Source organism: Molossus molossus, unplaced genomic scaffold, assembly GCF_014108415.1.
Source record: "Molossus molossus isolate mMolMol1 unplaced genomic scaffold, mMolMol1.p scaffold_m16_p_17, whole genome shotgun sequence".
Classification (NCBI taxonomy): Eukaryota; Metazoa; Chordata; class Mammalia; order Chiroptera; family Molossidae; genus Molossus; species Molossus molossus.
In genome coordinates, this window is record NW_023425352.1 from 29,648,607 (window position 1) to 29,666,199 (window position 17,593).

A 17,593-nucleotide genomic window follows, 5' to 3' on the forward strand; every position below is an offset into this window, starting at 1 on the left:
CCTCCCCATTCCACCCCCACCCCGTCCCGGCTTAGTTGTCCATGTCCGTTGGTCATGTATACATGCATGTAAGTTCTGTGGTTTTTCTCTCCAACCCCCCACCCCCCACCCCCTCTTCTGAGGGATGTCAGTCTGTGCCCTACTTCCATGTTTCTGGGTCTACCATATTCCTCAGACTGTTATATTCATTATATTCCATATATAAGTGAGATCATGTGGTATTTGTCTTTTTCTGCTTGGCTTATTTCACTTAGGATAATACTTTCCAGGTCCCTCCATGTCGTTTCAAAGGATAAGAGATCGTTCTTTCTTACCGCTGCATAGTACTCCATTGTGTATATGTACCACTGCTTTTTTATCCATTCGTCTACTGATGGACACTTGGGCTGTTTCCAGATCTTAGCTGTTGTAAATAGTGCAGCTATGAACATGGGGGTACATATATTCTTCCTGATTGGTGTTTCAGGCTTCTTAGGGTATATTCCTAGAAGTGGGATCACTGGGTCAAATGGAAGTTCAATTTTTAATTTTTTGAGGTAACACCATATTGTTTTCCATAGTGGCTGCACCAGTCTGCATTCCCACCAGCAGTGTATTAGAGTCCCCTTTTCTCCACACCCTCGCCAACACTTGTTGTTTGATGATTTGTTGATGGCGGCCATTCTGACAGGTGTGAGGTGATACCTCGTATTTTTTTTTTTTTTTTTTCAATGTCCTGTAGTTTTCTGCAAATAGGTCCTTTACTTCTTTGGTTAAGTTTATTCCTAGGCATCTTAATTTTTTTGCCACAATGGTAAATGGGATTTTTTTTTTTTTTAGTTTCTCTTTCTGTGAGTTCATCATTGGTATTTAAGAATTCCGTCAATTTTTTTACATTAATTTTGTATCCTGCTACTTTGCCAAATTCATTTATTAAGTCTAGTAGATTTTTTGATGGAGTCTTTAGGGTTTTCTATGTATAGTTTGTCATCTACAAATAATGAGAGTTTCACTTTCTCCTTTCCAATTTGGATTCCTTTTATTTTTTCTTCATGTCTGATTGCTGTGGCTAAGACTTCCAGTACTATGTTAAATAAGAGTGGTGAAAGTGGGCATCCCTGTCTTTTTCCTGTTCTTAAGGGAAATGTGTTTAGCTTTTGCCCATTTAGTATGATGTTGGCTGTAGATCTTTCATATGTGACCTTTATTATGTCGAGATATTATCTCTCTATTCCCACATTACTGAGCATTTTTATCGGAAATGGGTGCTGGATTTTGTCGAATGCTTTTTCAGTGTCTATTGATATGATTGTGGTTTTTATTCTTCATTTTGTTTATGTGGTGTATTACATTTATTGATTTGTGACTATTGTACCAACTTTGCATCCCTGGGATGAATCCCACTTGGTCATGGTGAATAATTTTTTTGATGTATTGCTGGATCCCATTTGCTAGTATTTTGTTCAGGATTTTGGCATCTATGTTCATCAGAGATATTGGCCTGTAGTTTTCTTTCTTTGTAGTGTCTTTTTCTGGTTTTGGAATTAGAATGATGCTGTCCTCATAAAATGAGTTTGGAAGTCTTCCTTCTTCTTGAATTTTTTGAAATAGTTTGAGGAGAATAGGTGCTCCCAGCACCCCTCTTGCACCTCCACAATCTACCAGGATTGATTCAGTGTCCCTGGTTATATGGTCCTCGAAAGCTGCTTTTCTATTGCTTTTTCCTAATGATTTGTCTTTATTTTCGTTGTAATTCCAGTTTGGTCCTGGGAGATGGTCTGTCTAGCTTTCATTACTCCACCACCATTTTCGAATCCCCTGATAGTTTATATTTTAAATGCTGAATAATATTCTATTATTTGGATGTACCACAGTTTATTTATTCATTCCCCTACTGAAGGACATCTTGGTTGATTTCAAATTTGGCAATTATGAATTAGGGTATGATAAATGTCAATGTGCATTTTTTGCTTTGTTTTGTTTGCTTTGTGGACATGCATTTTCAACTCCTTTGGGTAAATACCAAGGAGCATGATTGCTGTATTATATGGTTGCCCAGCTGGTATGACTCAGTGGTTGAGCGTCGACCCATGTTCCAAGAGGTCCCAGTTCGATTCCTGGTTCAGTTCCCACAACATGCCCAGGTTGTGGGCATAATCCCCAGTGGGGGGCATGCAGGAGGCAACCAATTGATCTTCTCTCTCATTGATGTTTCTCTCTCTCTCTAAAAATTAATAGAGAAAAAAAATTTTTAAAAAAAGAGAGTATGTTTAGTTTTGTAAGAAACTTCCAAACTGTCTTCAAAAGTGTGTGTACCATTGAATGAGAGTTTTTATTGCTCCACATCCTTGTCAGCATTTGGTTTTGTCAGTGTTCCAGAGCTGAGCCATTCACATAAGAATGTAGTGGTCCCTGATGACATATGCTTATTTGCCATCTGTATATATTTTTTGGTGAGGTATCTGTTAAGGTCTTCGGTCCATTTTGCTCAGGTTGTTTGTTTTCTTACTGTTGAGTTTTAAGAGTTCCTTGTATATTTTAAATAGCAGTCCTTTGTCAGATATGTCTTTGCAAATATTTTCTCTCAGTCTGTGACTTGTTTTTGAATTCTTTTGACTGACATTATCTTTTGCAGAGAAGGAAGTTTTACCTTTAATGAAGCCCAGTTTATTTTATTTTTTTCATAGATTGTGTTTCTGCTGTCCTATCCAAGGGGTTCATTTTTAAGGAATGCTTTCCTGGGGCTCTTATATCAAGATAACAAAGGTTACAGATGTCTGGGGCATTGGTGGCTTGGCTAAAAGTATGTGGGGTTAAAGGTACCCCTTTCTTTGACCTACCTCTGAGACTGTTCCCACAACAGATGGGTGGGCTGACAAAACTACAGGCTTGACTTCCTGAAAATCTGTTACTTTCTCAACTTGATTCCCTAGATGTCAGTTAGCTTGACTGGAGCCCACATTCCCGTGCTTGGATTAAACTATTTTTAAAATCTCACATCTATTTTTAAAGAACAATCTGTTGAAATTGTGCTTTGTCCAATGATAGAAATGCAAAAATTCATGCATAGCCAGACTTGGTGCTTCAGATTGATTTCATTCTGCAAACACCAAAGTCACTTTGCTTGAAATTAAACTTGACCCAGTTTAGAAAGCATTTACTAACACCTGTTTGGGGGGCATACAGAGATGAGAAGGACATTGTTTGCCACCAAGGAGCTCGTACTTCATAATAAAGGGAAGATATAAATATGAATAACTATAGGTCTTAAATTCCTTAAGAGAAGACTAAGGAAATTATTACATGGGAAATAATTTCTTAGAGAAAGTACTTTTTCAGCTGTTTCAATGGTGGGTTCTTAGTGCCCTGGTGCAGCATTTGGAAGGTCATAAGTGTTCAATAAATGCCTGATTGGTTGAGTGCATACATGAATGAGTGGATGGCGGCAGTGCAATGGATATGGTTTAATTTTTTTTTTTAAGAAAGACATTTTGGTGAACACGAGTGAATAGACAACAGTGACTGATTCATTCAGAAGTGTAATAAAAGGGAAGCATGTTCCTGAGGGCTGGGAGTGCTAGGCTGAGGCGTCCTTGATGGACACCTTTGTTCATGTTCTGAACAGGGACTGACTTGGTCAGAGCTGAACTGGAAAATGATGGGTGTGTCAGCAGACTGTTTCGGGCACTGTTTCCAAGATTGAACCTCTAAATGACTGGCCAGCAGACCAATTGTATTACGCCAATTTTTTTCCCAGGCTGTTTAAGAAAATTAAAGTGATCATAATAGACAAGTGCTTCTTAAATTTTAGACACAATAAAATCGTCAAGGAAGATCTTTAAATTTGCAGATTTCAGGCACCTGCCTCCAGAAAAATCTACTTTAGCTGGTCTGAAGGGGTACCCATACCCCCGCAATCTGTGTGGTTAACAGAAACTTCTGGGGGATCCTGATACAGGCAGATTTTGGAGCTCAGTTTGAGAGCCCTGGAGTTTGTTTTACCTGGTTAACATTATCTTGCTCAGGCTCAGAGCTCAGAGTATTTCCTAGGCTGGCTTATAGCATGTATTTGCATTGCTGTTTGGTTAGAGGCTCTTCATGATACCTTTGTTATGGTCTATGATTTGAAACCATTCTAGGAGATTCTTAGGGCACACTTACCCAAGAACTGGGGTGAAGGGTAGTGAATTGTTTGTGGTTGAGCACAGACATATATTTATATACTGTAGCATGTTAGCAACCCAGGAATGTTATTCAACATTCCAGCTAAATCTGCTGTTATCTCCAAAAATTTTTTCATGCTTAGAAACTTACTCTCTCCTATTCTGCTTTGTACTTTTTAACTTACACTGATGCTATTACAGCAGCCCTTTGTTCTGATTTTCCCATGACCTTTGGCCCAAGGTAATAAAATTCTGCCTTAACCAGTACCACCACTTATCAAGACTTTGTCATGAGAAGCAAAATTAATATCACCGGCAGTGGCTGGCATTCTAGGACTCTTTAAAAAATGAGTGGGAAGAGTGTTTGGATACAGGTGCCTGCTGGCCAGGGTGGGGTGGGGCTTGGGGGGAGTGTCTGTACTCCAGGCCAGAAGGAAGCCAGTGATGACTAGGCAGGTGTCCCTTTCCCTCAGCCTTTCTTAGCAGCTGCCATCATTGGGAAGTTCTAACAGGACATTCCTATGGTTAGATGGTGATGGAGGTGGGCAAAGAATGGCCTGCAGATCTGGTGACATCTGAGTGACTAATAGTCCACTCTCTTCTGCTGGATTGGGAGAAGAAATGCTAGATAAGGAGAGTGCGGGAGCAGGGAGGGGGGCAAGAGTTTGCTACACTGGGGAAGGGCACTGTCGGGCATGCCAAAGCAAACTTTACTGTATCGTAACGCTGCCAACTCTTTCTCCCTGGGTGGGCGAACAGTAGCCATATAGGGAAGTGTCATTGTCACTGGTGACGGCACACAGGGGCAGTTTGCAGGAATATTGCCATTGGGCTTCTGGAAAAAGGCCAACAATACATCTCAGGAATTATGAAGACTTGTTAAGTTGCTGATGGAGAGCCATTCCTAAGCGTTAATTAAAACATCACTTGTGTGCAAGTGTGAGTCACATAGGGAGTTACTGACATTCAGAAAGAAAACAGGTCAGTGTTGGCTGCAGTTAAAAGCTTGGTGTAAGATTTGACTGTGTGACATGGTAATTGCTGGGGAGGCAGGATGACATTTATACAAAGGAATTGTGAAGGGCTTGCAGCTGGAGAGGGACAGTAAAGAGGCGCAGAAACATGGCAGTAACTGTAGGGGCGCTGTGGAGTCCAGGAAAGTGTTGTGTTTTTTTTTTACATTGTGAGCCACATTTCCACTTGTTTAATCTTTAAACATTTTTTGAAACTGTAGTTATATGGATTTGTTAATAATAGCTATTCTGAGAGGTCTGAGGTGATACCTCATTGTGGATTTAATTTGCATTTCCCTAATGATTAGTGATGCTGAGCATCCTTTCATATGTCTATTGGCCATCTGTATGTCCTCTTTGGAGAAATTCTTTTTTAGGTCCTCTGCCCATTTCATTCATATATATATATATATATATATATATATATATATATATATATATGTGTGTTAAGTTGTGTGAGCTTTTTATGTATTTTGAATATTAACCTCTTATTGGATGTCTCATTGGAGAATATCTTCTCCCATTCAGTAGGTTGTCTTTTTGTTTTGCTGATGGTTTCCTTCACTGTACAGCATGTTTATATCTTGATGGGAATGCTCCAGCAAAGGAGGGGGGGACCCTAATGAGCAGATAAAGAGGCAGAAACTGCAGAAGCAGAATCCTTGAGTAGCAGGAGGAGAGAGGAGCCATGCACAGGCAGAAATTCGGCCTCGGGCCAGGGAGTATAGACAGTTCAGGACTGTAGCAGGAGGGAAGGCAGACGACAGATGCAGGCAGGATGGTTGATTTGGAGTTGGGAGGGTGTGGAAATTCTCTTCTGATTGCAGACTTGTGGACTAGAATAATAGATGGGACAGACTAGAAAGACACAATAGATGCCCTCTGTAGTGGGTTGAAAGGTGTCCCCCCACCCCAATTCCCGTCTACACAGAACCTCAGAATGTGACCTTATTTGGAAATAGGGTCTTCATAGATGTAAATAGTTAAGGTGATACTGGATAAGGGAAGACCCTAAATCCAATGACTGGTGTCCTTATGAGAAGAGGTGAGGACACAGGGACACACAGGGGAGAAGGCTGTGTGACAAGAGAGGAGACTGGAGCGATGCGGACACAACCGAAGGAACACCAAGGATCCAGGAGCCACCAGCTAGTAAGAGCCAAGGAAAGATCTTTCCCCAGAGGCGTCCAAGAGAGCGCGGCCCTGTCCACACCTTGATTTTGGACTTTTGGGGTTGGAGACTGTCAGAGAAAAAAATTCTATTGTTTAAGCCAACCAATGTGTGGGACTTTGTTACAACAGCCCTGGGGAGCAAATACAACCAGCAACTTCCTGTTCAGTCAGGGCTCCCGACTTAGCCGCCCTCTGTGATCATGAAAGAGTCATTGTTTGTAGAGCTACGGGCTGTGGTTCAGGTTCATGTCTGGGCCTCATCAGCAGGCGTGCACAACCACCAACAGAACGAAACAGCTCGTGAAGAAGGGCGCGTCGGGCAATGCTTGGGGCCCCTCACTCTTTGTGAACACTTAGGGTGCATTGTTCAACCCTGCGCAGCTTCCTGCCGCGTAAAGGGGTGATTTCCTGCTCAGATATCCTTCCGCGGCTATGCAGAGATGCTGGTGGCGCCATGATTTAGGCTGGTTTCCTCCGATCCATCCCTGCAGCCTAAAGTCTGAATAACAGAAGGTGTTTCCAGAAGAAGCTGGCTCTTCATTACCTGCAGTCTGTTTCTGGAGCAACCATGAAGAGTTTAATGAAGGCTTGTTCAGAGCCCAGCACCACAAAGGGGTGCTTTCCCTTCCTTTTCCTGCTCGCTGCCCGAAACAACCTCCAACCCCAAATGGGACAATCCACAGCGGGGAGAAAATCCCCCTTGGGCCCAGGAAGTTAGTCTCAGTGGTTGGAGGAGCTTAAAGCCGTGCATTGCCCAGTGGGGAACAGGTGTGCAGAAGGCAGGCCTGGCCCTCTGTGCTTCCCTGAGGCTCGCGCCAAGGTCGGGCGGAGCGCCCCCTGGCGTCAGGGTGCTCTTTCCTGAGACTGACAGGAGCTTTGCCAAATGGCTGAAGAACTTGAGAAGGCAAGAGCAGGGGTCAGGATGCCCTCGTTTATTACTCATTCCACATTCATCAGGCCCCTGCTGCATACTACGGTCTGTGTCAGGCTCGGGGCAGATACAAAGAAGAAAAGTACCCGCCTCCTGCTCCTGAGAGTGGATGGTAGTGGGGAGGCCTAGTGGTTAACAACAGATGTAAGTCTCTGGTGAGGACTAGGTGGAACAATGTGTGGAAGACACAAGAAAGGGTGGCTCACTCCCTCTGGGAGAGACGGGGAGGGCCTGTCCCAGGACAGTACATTTAAATCATCTGGAACTGGAGGATGAAATGTGGAGAAGTCGAGGGGCTCACCTGGTGGAGAATAGGGGGAAAGACATTCTAAGACCCAGGTGCCACAAGATGGTAGCAGGAAAGCACTTCTTTTGAAGCCTTCTCAAGAACAGGGAAGAAGAGACCCAGGTTATCTTGCAAAGGGCAAAGGTAGCTATTCCCTACCTTTGGCTTCCATGGGGTTTCTTGATCCTGACATGGGTACTGAGAGACTAAGAGGACAGCATCTCCATCTCCTGGTTTTAGATCCTCTTTTACTGGTGAGGTAAGGCAAAGACTTGGTCCTGATTTCAGCTCAGCTCCTAGTAATCCAACAAGTCGCTTCAGCTTTCTGAACCTCAGTTTTTCTATCTTAAAATGGGGTGAGAGGCAGGCCTGAATGAGGATTTCTAAGGTCTCCTCAAGTCTAACATTCTGTGTGTCTGGGTCTCCTCGAAGGACAGTGAAGTGTGGATCCCGAGTGTTGGGTCAAAGGTGCAGAGGGCTGAGGAACAGAGTGGGAAGTCATACTTGATGAGTAGGAGACAGAAAGGGGGGCCCACTGAAGTGCCTGAAAAGGTTTACCCAGAGAGCCACGAGGAGAGCTGCATGATTCAGAGAAGTATGTGTGGGCCCCGGTGTCCAGTGCTATGCATGGGAGACTGAGCATGAGGATTCAGAAAAGTTTCCTGAATTAGCAAGAAGAGGTCATGGCTGACCTTTGCAGAGCAGAAGGCGGCTTGAATGGGCTAAGCATGAATGGAAGGGTGTTGAGGAGGAGGGCTCACGCTGGGCTAAACAGTGAGGCAGCCCTGGCCGGTTTGGCTCAGCGGTTAGATCGTTGGCCTGCAGTCCAGAGAGACCCAGGTTCAGTTCCCGTTAAGGGCATGTACCTCGGTTGCAATTTGTCCCCGGCCCTGGTTGGGTCATGCGGGTGGCAGCCACTCGATGTGTCCCTTTCACGTTGATGTTTCTCTCTCTCTCTCTTCCTCTTTCTCCCTCCTGCTCTGTCTGAACAAAAAGTGGAAAAATGTTCTCGGGTGAGGATAAAAAAAAAAAGTAAAAAAATAAATTAAAAAAACAGTGAAGCAGTGTACTGGGGAGACCTTTTACTTCCTCCTGGTTGCTCCTTCCTCACTCTGTGCCCCCAATCCCATGATGCCACTGACTGCTTCAGACCACACCCCCACCCATTGCTGCTCTCCAGGAGTGTTCTTGTGTTCTGTGCTCCAACCAAAACTGATTTCTTGACAACATTTAAATCAATAAATAAGATTAATATATTGGGAGCTACTCTTTGCCAGGCAATGTGTTGAAGGCTTCACATATAGATTAAATTTATCTTTATAAAACCCTGTGGTAAGTACTGTGATTTCTCCCTTTTTATAAATGAGGAAACAGATAGAAACTAAGAAAGTGATTCACACTCACATGGCTCAAAACTAGGATTTGAACCCAGGCAGTATGACTCCAGAGCTCAAACTTTAAGAGGCATGCTACATGGTAAGCTGATTGAACTAATTCATACTATGATGTGAGTGATTGACTGATGGCTCCATGTGGAAATTAAACGTCTTACATGATTTTGCATTGTAAAGGAGAAGTTTTAGAATCCAAAGTTAGGGAGTTCAAATGTGGGTATTTTTCTAGTCTCTCTTAAATTATATTGTACAGGTTACTGAGAGTTCAAACTTTGTTTTTTAAGAAAAGCTGAAGTTTGTCAGAGTTTCAAGGAGTTTGTGAATGAAAGAAAGAGGAGAGATAGTAGGTGGAGTTGATTTTTGTGTTTCTAAGCAGTGACAGGTTTGTGCATATTCTAAGGCAGAGGGAAGGCCGCCATGGAGAAGGAACCACTGGAGGTGGTGGTGGTGGGGGGATTTAGGGGTTCCCCCAAAAATCAGAAGGAAGAAGTTCTCAGGCAGTGGAAGGGGGTTCACTCTACCAAGCCGGAAAGCTAGGGGGATACGTGAGGGAGACAAAGGGAGAGCAAGATGACCCCCTTGATTTGCTTGGCAAGCAAACCGTAGGTGAGTTTCTCATCTGCCACGAGGGTGGAGGGGGTATTCGTGCAGCAGGAGGCTTAAGCAGAAGGAAACAGTACAAACCTCATGCGTCCCTCTCTATAGAAGAGACCTGCAGTGGGAAGGGTGGGGTCGAAGCCTCCTCTCTGCAGGGCTTCAGTTTCCTGCGGCCCATCCTCGTCCCTCCGTCCTCCCCACAGGAAGGTCCCTAATGCCAGGCTCGGCTCCAAGGTCAATGCTGGGTGGATTGTGGCTGGGTCTGACTGAGCCATCTCACCCTCTCCTGGGGTCTCTGGCTCTGCCTGCCCTGTCACTTTGAAGACAGCCTAAACCAGTGCCCACATGCACCACAATCACATCTTCCTACGGAATCTTTATCTGAGTCCGAACAAGCCCAAGTCTGTCACCAAGAAGCATCTCCTTCACCTAACACCTCAGGAACACGGAACACCCGAGTGTCCAGGAAGCAGACAGTGCAGACATTCACGGGGGAGGGCCGTCCCTGACTGGATTCCTTTTGGCTTGCAGAAGAGGAGGAAGATGGAGGTGCAGAAGACGGGTTGGACAGCATGGTCAGGGGCCCTGGGACCCAGGGGCCAGGCAGGATGGGGTCGGAAGCTCAGCTTGCCCGGAGGCTCACGAAAGGGAAGAACACCCGGCGGATGCTGTCTAACAAGCCACAGGACTTCCAGGTAGGAAGAGCCCAAGAGCCCACATCCTAGTCTCACCACAGTATTGTCCAGCTTCTGGCAATCAGTGATTCTGGGAAGGACCTATTCTTATCGGCAGTGGCTCAACTAGTTAAAAAAAAGGACATCAGATCATAAACACAGTAAGAAGGGCTCTCCATCTTTCTTCTGCATGCAGGAGTAGATGTAGTGAAGCAAGATGAGGCTCTTTTAAGAAGTAAAACCACCCCCTTCCTTCCTTTTGGTGGTAGGAAAGAGCTAATGAAAGGACAGAGCCCTGGCCAGTTTGGCTCAGCGGTTGAGCGTCGGCCTGCGGACCAGAGAGTTCCGGGTTCGGTTCCTGCTAGGGGCACGTACCACACACAAAAAAGAACAGAGGCACAGGCGTTGTGTTTCCATAGCTCTGGGCACTGCCTTAGTCTTGGAGATGGCTGCAGAGTGACTTAGTCCAGGGCTAGGCTGGGGTCCGAGCAGTGGCCTCAGTGCTGCCTGCGCTCTCTCAGGCCAGCTCTGGACTATTTCAATCCCACTACCACTCTTGGTTTCTGCAGCCCAGCTCCAGTCCCAGCCCCACCGTGGGAATGAATGGACACAGGTGGCTGCCCCCAGTCCATTAGCAGCAGTGCTTTGCAAAGCTGCCCTGGCCCGGTTTCCGCTCGTCACAGGGGATTCTCTTACACCGCGTGCTGGGAAAGGATCCCTAACAGCACCCCTTCTGCTTGCAGATCCGGGTCCGAGTGATTGAGGGCCGGCAGTTAAGTGGCAACAACATAAGACCTGTGGTCAAAGTCTACGTCTGTGGCCAGACACACCGAACAAGGATCAAGAGAGGGAACAATCCATTTTTTGATGAGGTAAAGGGGCTCAGGGAGTCTGTTCTATTTATATGCATCTTCCTGCCTTCCACCCACCTCTCCCCTGTCCCACATGGGAACAGAACACGTGGGCAGACTTCCCCGGTAAAGACAATAGGAACCCAGCGTTCCACGTGAGACCCACTGGGTCTCGCAGTCACAGGGCCTGCTTCGTCACTGCTCAGAGCTGCTGGGGTCTTCCGGGGAGCCCTTCCTAATGGATCCTGGTACTCCTTTTGGAGCTCAGGATGTCACCTACTTCTGCCTTTGTTTGCTCCGAGGATGACTCTGTGGGGCTAAGTAACCTGACTTTTTAACAGTGTCAAAACTTACTTGGCTATAAAAACAATATATGTTTAAAGAAAAGCAATTATAAGCAAAAAGAGGTTTTTTTTCTCTCTCTCCCTTGTACTGAGAATATAGCCTAGTTCTGCAACACTCCTCAAAAATACTGAATACCTTGACAGTCCTTTCAAATGCCACAAAAGTCCCCAGCTAGGGCTCTGAAGAGAAATGATAAATCGGAAATTTTCAGAATCCAGACTTGTGCTACTGAGGAGATGCATGTCCGAGATTCCTCTGGCCTGCACCTCACACTCTGTTCTCTGGGCCCAGGCCTCTCCTACCGCAGTTTCTCGTCACAGTTTCTCTTAATTCCCTACAGCTTCTGATCCCAGCAGATTATCATCACAGTTCCTCTTAGTTCCCTACAGTCTCTAATCCCAGCAGATTCTCATCACAGTTCCTCTTAGTTCCCTACAGCTTCTGATCCCAGCAGATTCTCATCACAGTTCCTCTTAGTTCCCTACAGTCTCTAATCCCAGCAGATTCTCATCACAGTTCCTCTTAGTTCCCTACAGTCTCTAATCCCAGCAGATTCTCATCACAGTTCCTCTTAGTTCCCTACAGCTTCTGATCCCAGCAGATTCTCATCACAGTTCCTCTTAGTTCCCTACAGTCTCTAATCCCAGCAGATTCTCATCACAGTTCCTCTTAGTTCCCTACAGTCTCTAATCCCAGCAGATTCTCATCACAGTTTCTCTTAGTTCCCTACAGTCTCTAATCCCAGCAGATTCTCATCACAGTTCCTCTTAGTTCCCTACAGCTTCTGATCCCAGCAGATTCTCATCACAGTTCCTCTTAGTTCCCTACAGTCTCTAATCCCAGCAGATTCTCATCACAGTTCCTCTTAGTTCCCTACAGTCTCTAATCCCAGCAGATTCTCATCACAGTTCCTCTTAGTTCCCTACAGTCTCTAATCCCAGCAGATTCTCATCACAGTTCCTCTTAGTTCCTACAGCTTCTAATCCCAGCCCAGCTCAGCTTTTGTTCTTGTTTTCTATCTCTGTTCACAAAAGAACTGGTTTCTTCTGTCTGGTGTTCCTGTTTCTTCCCCTTTGTTCAAGTTGGCCCCCAGCTTTTCAGAAGACCCCATTTCCGTCTCCGCTCTCACTCCTCCCCTGGTGAATGCGGGCGACAGCATGCAGGTACGGAGAGCAGAGGGGCAGGTGCCCTGAAACGGGCTTGGGGCAAGGCTGGCAGATCACGTTGGAGGACAGGATGTTGGGTGCTGAAGGCGTGAGACCTGTCGATGGATTAATAATGCAGGATAAATATTTACTCAACTACATTCCCAGAAGCCCAGCAAGAATTACCATCTCAGAATTTTCCCTTTTTTTTTTTTACATTTAGACTTCCAGTGTCTTGTTTATTATTGAAAAATGATAACAAACACAGTAGCAAACAACATAGTTCTACTATGATAAAGTAGAAGCATTAATATTTTGGTATATTTTCTATGTCTTTTATATATATATATATATATTTAAATTGTTGACATTATTGCAGATGCCCCTCACTCCCCCTTCCCCCTAGAATTTTCCCATTTTAATGAATTGTTTTTGAGATTAGATCTCTTGGCCAAAGGGAAGAATAAAATAACTGAGCCAATTCCTAAGTCAAAAAGAATTTTACTGAAACATCCCTAGTTTATGTACATCTTCTTAACCAAGTGATTAAACTTGATGTCACCAATAACGGGACAAACCGACACGTGTGTCCTGGTGTGACCCAGTGGAGGCCATCATCGCCTGTGTTGTTTCCTGTCCAGTGGTCAGTGCGAATCTAACAGTGATGAAACAGTCACACAAATCCAGACTGTGGGATTTTCTCCAAAACAACCAGTCATGATAGAAAAAACAGTAATACAAACAGGCAGGAGTACGGTTCTAGATAAGAGGAAACTAAACACACACAGCCACCAAATGCAATGTGTGAGCCTTTAATGGGTCCTAGATTTTAAAAAAACTTTTTCCAGAAAAATTAAAGAAATTTGAAAACTGACTGCAGTTAGGTGTTGTATTTCTTGGGTGAGATAATAGTATGGTGACTATATACAAAGACGGTCTTGCTCTTAGGAGATGCAAGAAAAGCTAGTTTAAGGAGTGAAGGACTCACATAATTCAGTTAAAACAAGGGGGACATTTTACTAAACTTGAAATTTCCCAAAATGATAGCAGTTGGTGAACATAAGTGAAAGATGTTTATTTTACCTTTTTTTCCCCCAATTTCTTTGTAGATTTGAAATATTTCTAGGTAAAAACTAAGAGAAAAAATATCTCAGTTTAAGTAAGTGCTCAATCTTTTTCAATTAGGAGTAAAGTTTATTGGTTATTGGTTTAAGGTTTTGGTTTTATGGTACAACCTCTGTGTACCCAATAATCATCGCCTAAGAGTCAACCTTCCTAAATGTAGCTGTTACAGCGAGTTAAAATGTGGTCAATATTGACTCTACTGAAGGACTAACATTATCTAATGGGCAAAGTAGTCTTTGAAGGTGTTTTATTAGAAAGGAAAAAATTAGAGTCACTAGGCAAAAATGATAGAGCTAAAAATTGTAGAATTAAACTCAACTTTCCTGGTCATGCAGGCCCTATACATATGATGTAACCTTAAGTCTTTACTTAATTAAGTTAGTAGATATCTGGTCCCAAAAGAAAAATTTCATTTTGTTAAATAAACACTCCCGTTGTTACTTAACCCTTTTTTGTTTTTCCAGCATGCAGAGGTGAGTTTACCATGAAGCTTCAGTTGGGGCCTTTTCTCAGGTCCTGCAGTGTGTTCACATGGTCAAATCCAATTTGGGGTTTATGAGTTATAATTTTTGGGAGGGCCCTCAAAATTATTGTGTCCTCTGCACCAAGCCTGAGTCCACTCCTGCTAACATTCAAACACTTTTCTCTTTGTTTTGACAGTTATTTTTCTACAATGTCCACATAACCCCTTCTGAATTGATGGATGAGATCATCAGCATTCGGGTAAGGGGGCCACCTAGTAGGCAGGTTGTGCCCACTATCTGCCAGATAAAGCCAATAATCTTTCCACTGTTCTGCTTTCTTCCAGGTTTATAATTCCCATTCTTTGCGGGCAGATTGTCTGATGGGGGAATTTAAGGTGGGTGTCAACTGTCTGTTTCATTCAACTTACATCAAAAGTGGGCACTTTCATAATGAAGAACCAGGTTCCTGGCCTGGTCTCAGGATGCCCATCTTGGTGACATCTTAAGATTATGTGTCAGGGATCGATGCCATGATCCTTGCTGAGGGCTGGAATACCAGCAGGACATGAGTGCCCCAGGAGCCAGAAACCAGCCGAGTGTCCTCGGGTGTAGTCTGCTTCCAGAGTACAATACTTAGCAGCACCCTCAAGCAAGATAACTTGAAGCTGCCACCTCAGGACCCTTCCCAGCATTCTAGCTGTGGTGGAAGCCAACACACTGCTACAGAAGGAAGGGGTGCTTAATGGCAAGAAGCTCATCACACAGCTCCACTTACCAGTGGCCCGAGAGCGCCATCTACAAAACCAGTTATTATAAATCTGGAGTATGAAAGGCAAGACAAGCTAGGGATGAGAATCAGGGTGCTTTTCCAAGTAACGCACAAAAGAATTAAGGACACATATTTGGTGCCTTCCCAGCTATTCTACATAAGATGGGCTGCATCTCAAAGGAAGGAGCTTGCAGTCATGAGAGTCCTAGAGGATGATCTGGGTCAGCAGACCTGTGTTCATACTCTGCCTGCCACTACCAGCCACATGTCAACTTCTCTGATCCGTAGTTTCTCCATCTGTAAAATGGGGCCATTGTGAAGACTAAATGAGATAGAATACAGTAAGCATCTAGCACAGCACCTAGCACATTAAAATGTCCAATCAATGGTTATATTAATATTAGCATTAGTTGGAGGAGAATTGTATGGGGTAGGCAGTTGGGCCAGGTGACTTCCTGTGAAGTAACCACCAGTCTAGTTTTGCCTGGGAGTGAGGGGTTTCACAGAACGTGAAACTTCTGAGCTACCAGGAAAGTCCCCAGCAAACAGGAACACAATGGTCCCCCTACTTCCATGGTCCCCCTACTTTCATGGTCCCTTCCAGCTCTCAGACTAGCTCATTCATTCAAAAACGATGGATTGAGGTTCTTCTATATGCCGTGCATCAGGCAAGGAAGGCATTGAGGATACAGAGGGGATAGGATGAAAATGTTGTCTCCCCAAAATTTGTCTAGTTAGGAACATTATATTTAAATATAATAATGATGGTTTATTTGAAGTGACTAAACTGATTTTAAAATCTATTTAAACTCCTTTAATTATTTTTTTCCTAGATTGATGTTGGATTTGTTTATGATGAACCTGGTAAGCAATGTTCTTTCCATGAACTGGAAGATTCTGGGAATCAAGAAAATTTGGAGGATCAAGGAATGAAAAATATTATTTTTCTTGATTGAAGAGGGGGAAAGATACTTAGCGGACTGAATAATAGTAGCTTAGTAGGGATTTCACTTTTAAAAATCTAATGGTAATTACCTTAATATTCACAAATAGGTAATTTCTCTGTTTTATGAGGACATTTTGATCTTATCAAAATCAAATGAAACCCACTAATAGAACTTAGAGAGCCTTGTTTGGGTCACACACGGGAAGGATTGGGGTGGAGGACATTAATATAGACACTCATCTGGGGAATCTGGGGTGTCATTGATGACACCATAGAGGAAACATTTGTTTAGCTTACAGCAGATGGAATCATGGACCTGTCAGCTTCTCTTTAAAGTGGGCTTGTCCTTTTCCTCCTTTCTTGTCTTAGGTCATGCTGTCATGAGAAAATGGCTTCTGCTCAATGACCCCGAAGATGCCAGCTCGGGTGCTAAAGGTTACATGAAAGTCAGCATGTTTGTCCTGGGAACCGGAGACGAGCCCCCTGTGAGCCCCTACGTTTTCTGTCATTTATATTTTTTCACTAAAAAATAGAACCAAGGGTTAAGCAAGTGAGCACCAGTATTTGAGAAGTGGGGCACAGCTTCTAATTAATAATTCCAAACCTCCAATTCCTCCTGTTTTTCAGAAGCTTTTCTTTTCTTCACGGCAGAATTATTTTCTGGCTCACTTAGATGCCTTCCTGGTGTCTGTGTGGGTTTTTCATTCAGTACAGATGTGTGCGTTTTTAAGACTTTGTTGCATGATTTTATCTACAGAGCATAGCTCAATTGCAGAATCATCCATTGCCACCTAAAAGGACAGTTGTCATCTAGGAACTTGGGCAGCAAACCCAATAGTGAGAAACCAAGAGAGAAATCAGAAGAATTTTGGGATTTCCCTCTCCCTCTCCCTCTCCCTCTCCCTCTCCCTCTCCCTCTCCCTCTCCCTCTCCCTCTCCCTCCTCTCTCTGCTATTTGGTGCTCATAAAATTACAGAACACATTATTTTCTTATGGTGTATTGATTGAAGAAATATATGCACATTGATTTTTGTAGAGCAGTTTTGTCGAATTGGTGGTTGAACTCTTAAGCCTGAAAGAGGAAATCCTAGTGGAAACAGCTCTGATTGGTGTGGTTTTACAAGCATCAGTTTGGGTTCTTACAAGCGCTGCTTTTTGTGTGTATAATTTGTTATCATGTGTCCCCAACAGCCTGAGAAACAAGACCGTGATAACGACACTGATGATGTGGAGAGTAATTTGTTACTCCCTGCTGGCATTGCCCTACGGTGGGTGACCTTCTTGCTGAAAATCTACCGCGCAGAGGACATCCCCCAGAGTACGTATTGATTTCTTCCACCCCAGATTTATCAGCTACTTAATGATTAGATGTTTTAGAATCATACTCTGAATAGATTGGTGCTCCCTAGCACATGTTTTTTCTTTCTTAAAGGCCTTCTTGAACTTATTTTCATTCCTTCTGGCCCCGTTGCAAGCTACCAGGGCTGGCTCATGAGGCAACCAGTTGATCACTGATACATGTTTGTGTTGAGCATTTTGGCTCATTCTGTTCCACCCCTTCTTTCTTCAATGTTCCATATCTTCTCTTTGTTCTAGAGAATACAAAAGGGAGGTCAGCACTCAGCACTTCCAACTCCTTTCATCCCAAATGAAAATGTGACATTTTATAAACAAATAAATGTGTTTGTCATCGGATTATTACAAATGGCTGAGCAAAGGGTGGTTAAATGTCAATAAG

At 43.9% G+C, this 17,593-nt stretch overlaps 1 protein-coding gene across 1 annotated transcript in view; it reads left to right on the top strand.

The window, feature by feature from the left end:
* The window catches only part of MYOF (myoferlin), a 150,332-nt gene that overhangs the window by 52,029 nt on the left and 80,710 nt on the right, over positions 1-17,593 (top strand). Inside the window, exons 6-12 of the mRNA XM_036265292.1 lie at positions 10,068-10,231; positions 10,954-11,082; positions 14,337-14,399; positions 14,485-14,535; positions 15,743-15,773; positions 16,225-16,340; positions 17,047-17,173. Coding sequence (XP_036121185.1) covers positions 10,068-10,231; positions 10,954-11,082; positions 14,337-14,399; positions 14,485-14,535; positions 15,743-15,773; positions 16,225-16,340; positions 17,047-17,173 — 681 coding nt within the window. The remainder of the gene's footprint in view (positions 1-10,067; positions 10,232-10,953; positions 11,083-14,336; positions 14,400-14,484; positions 14,536-15,742; positions 15,774-16,224; positions 16,341-17,046; positions 17,174-17,593) is intronic.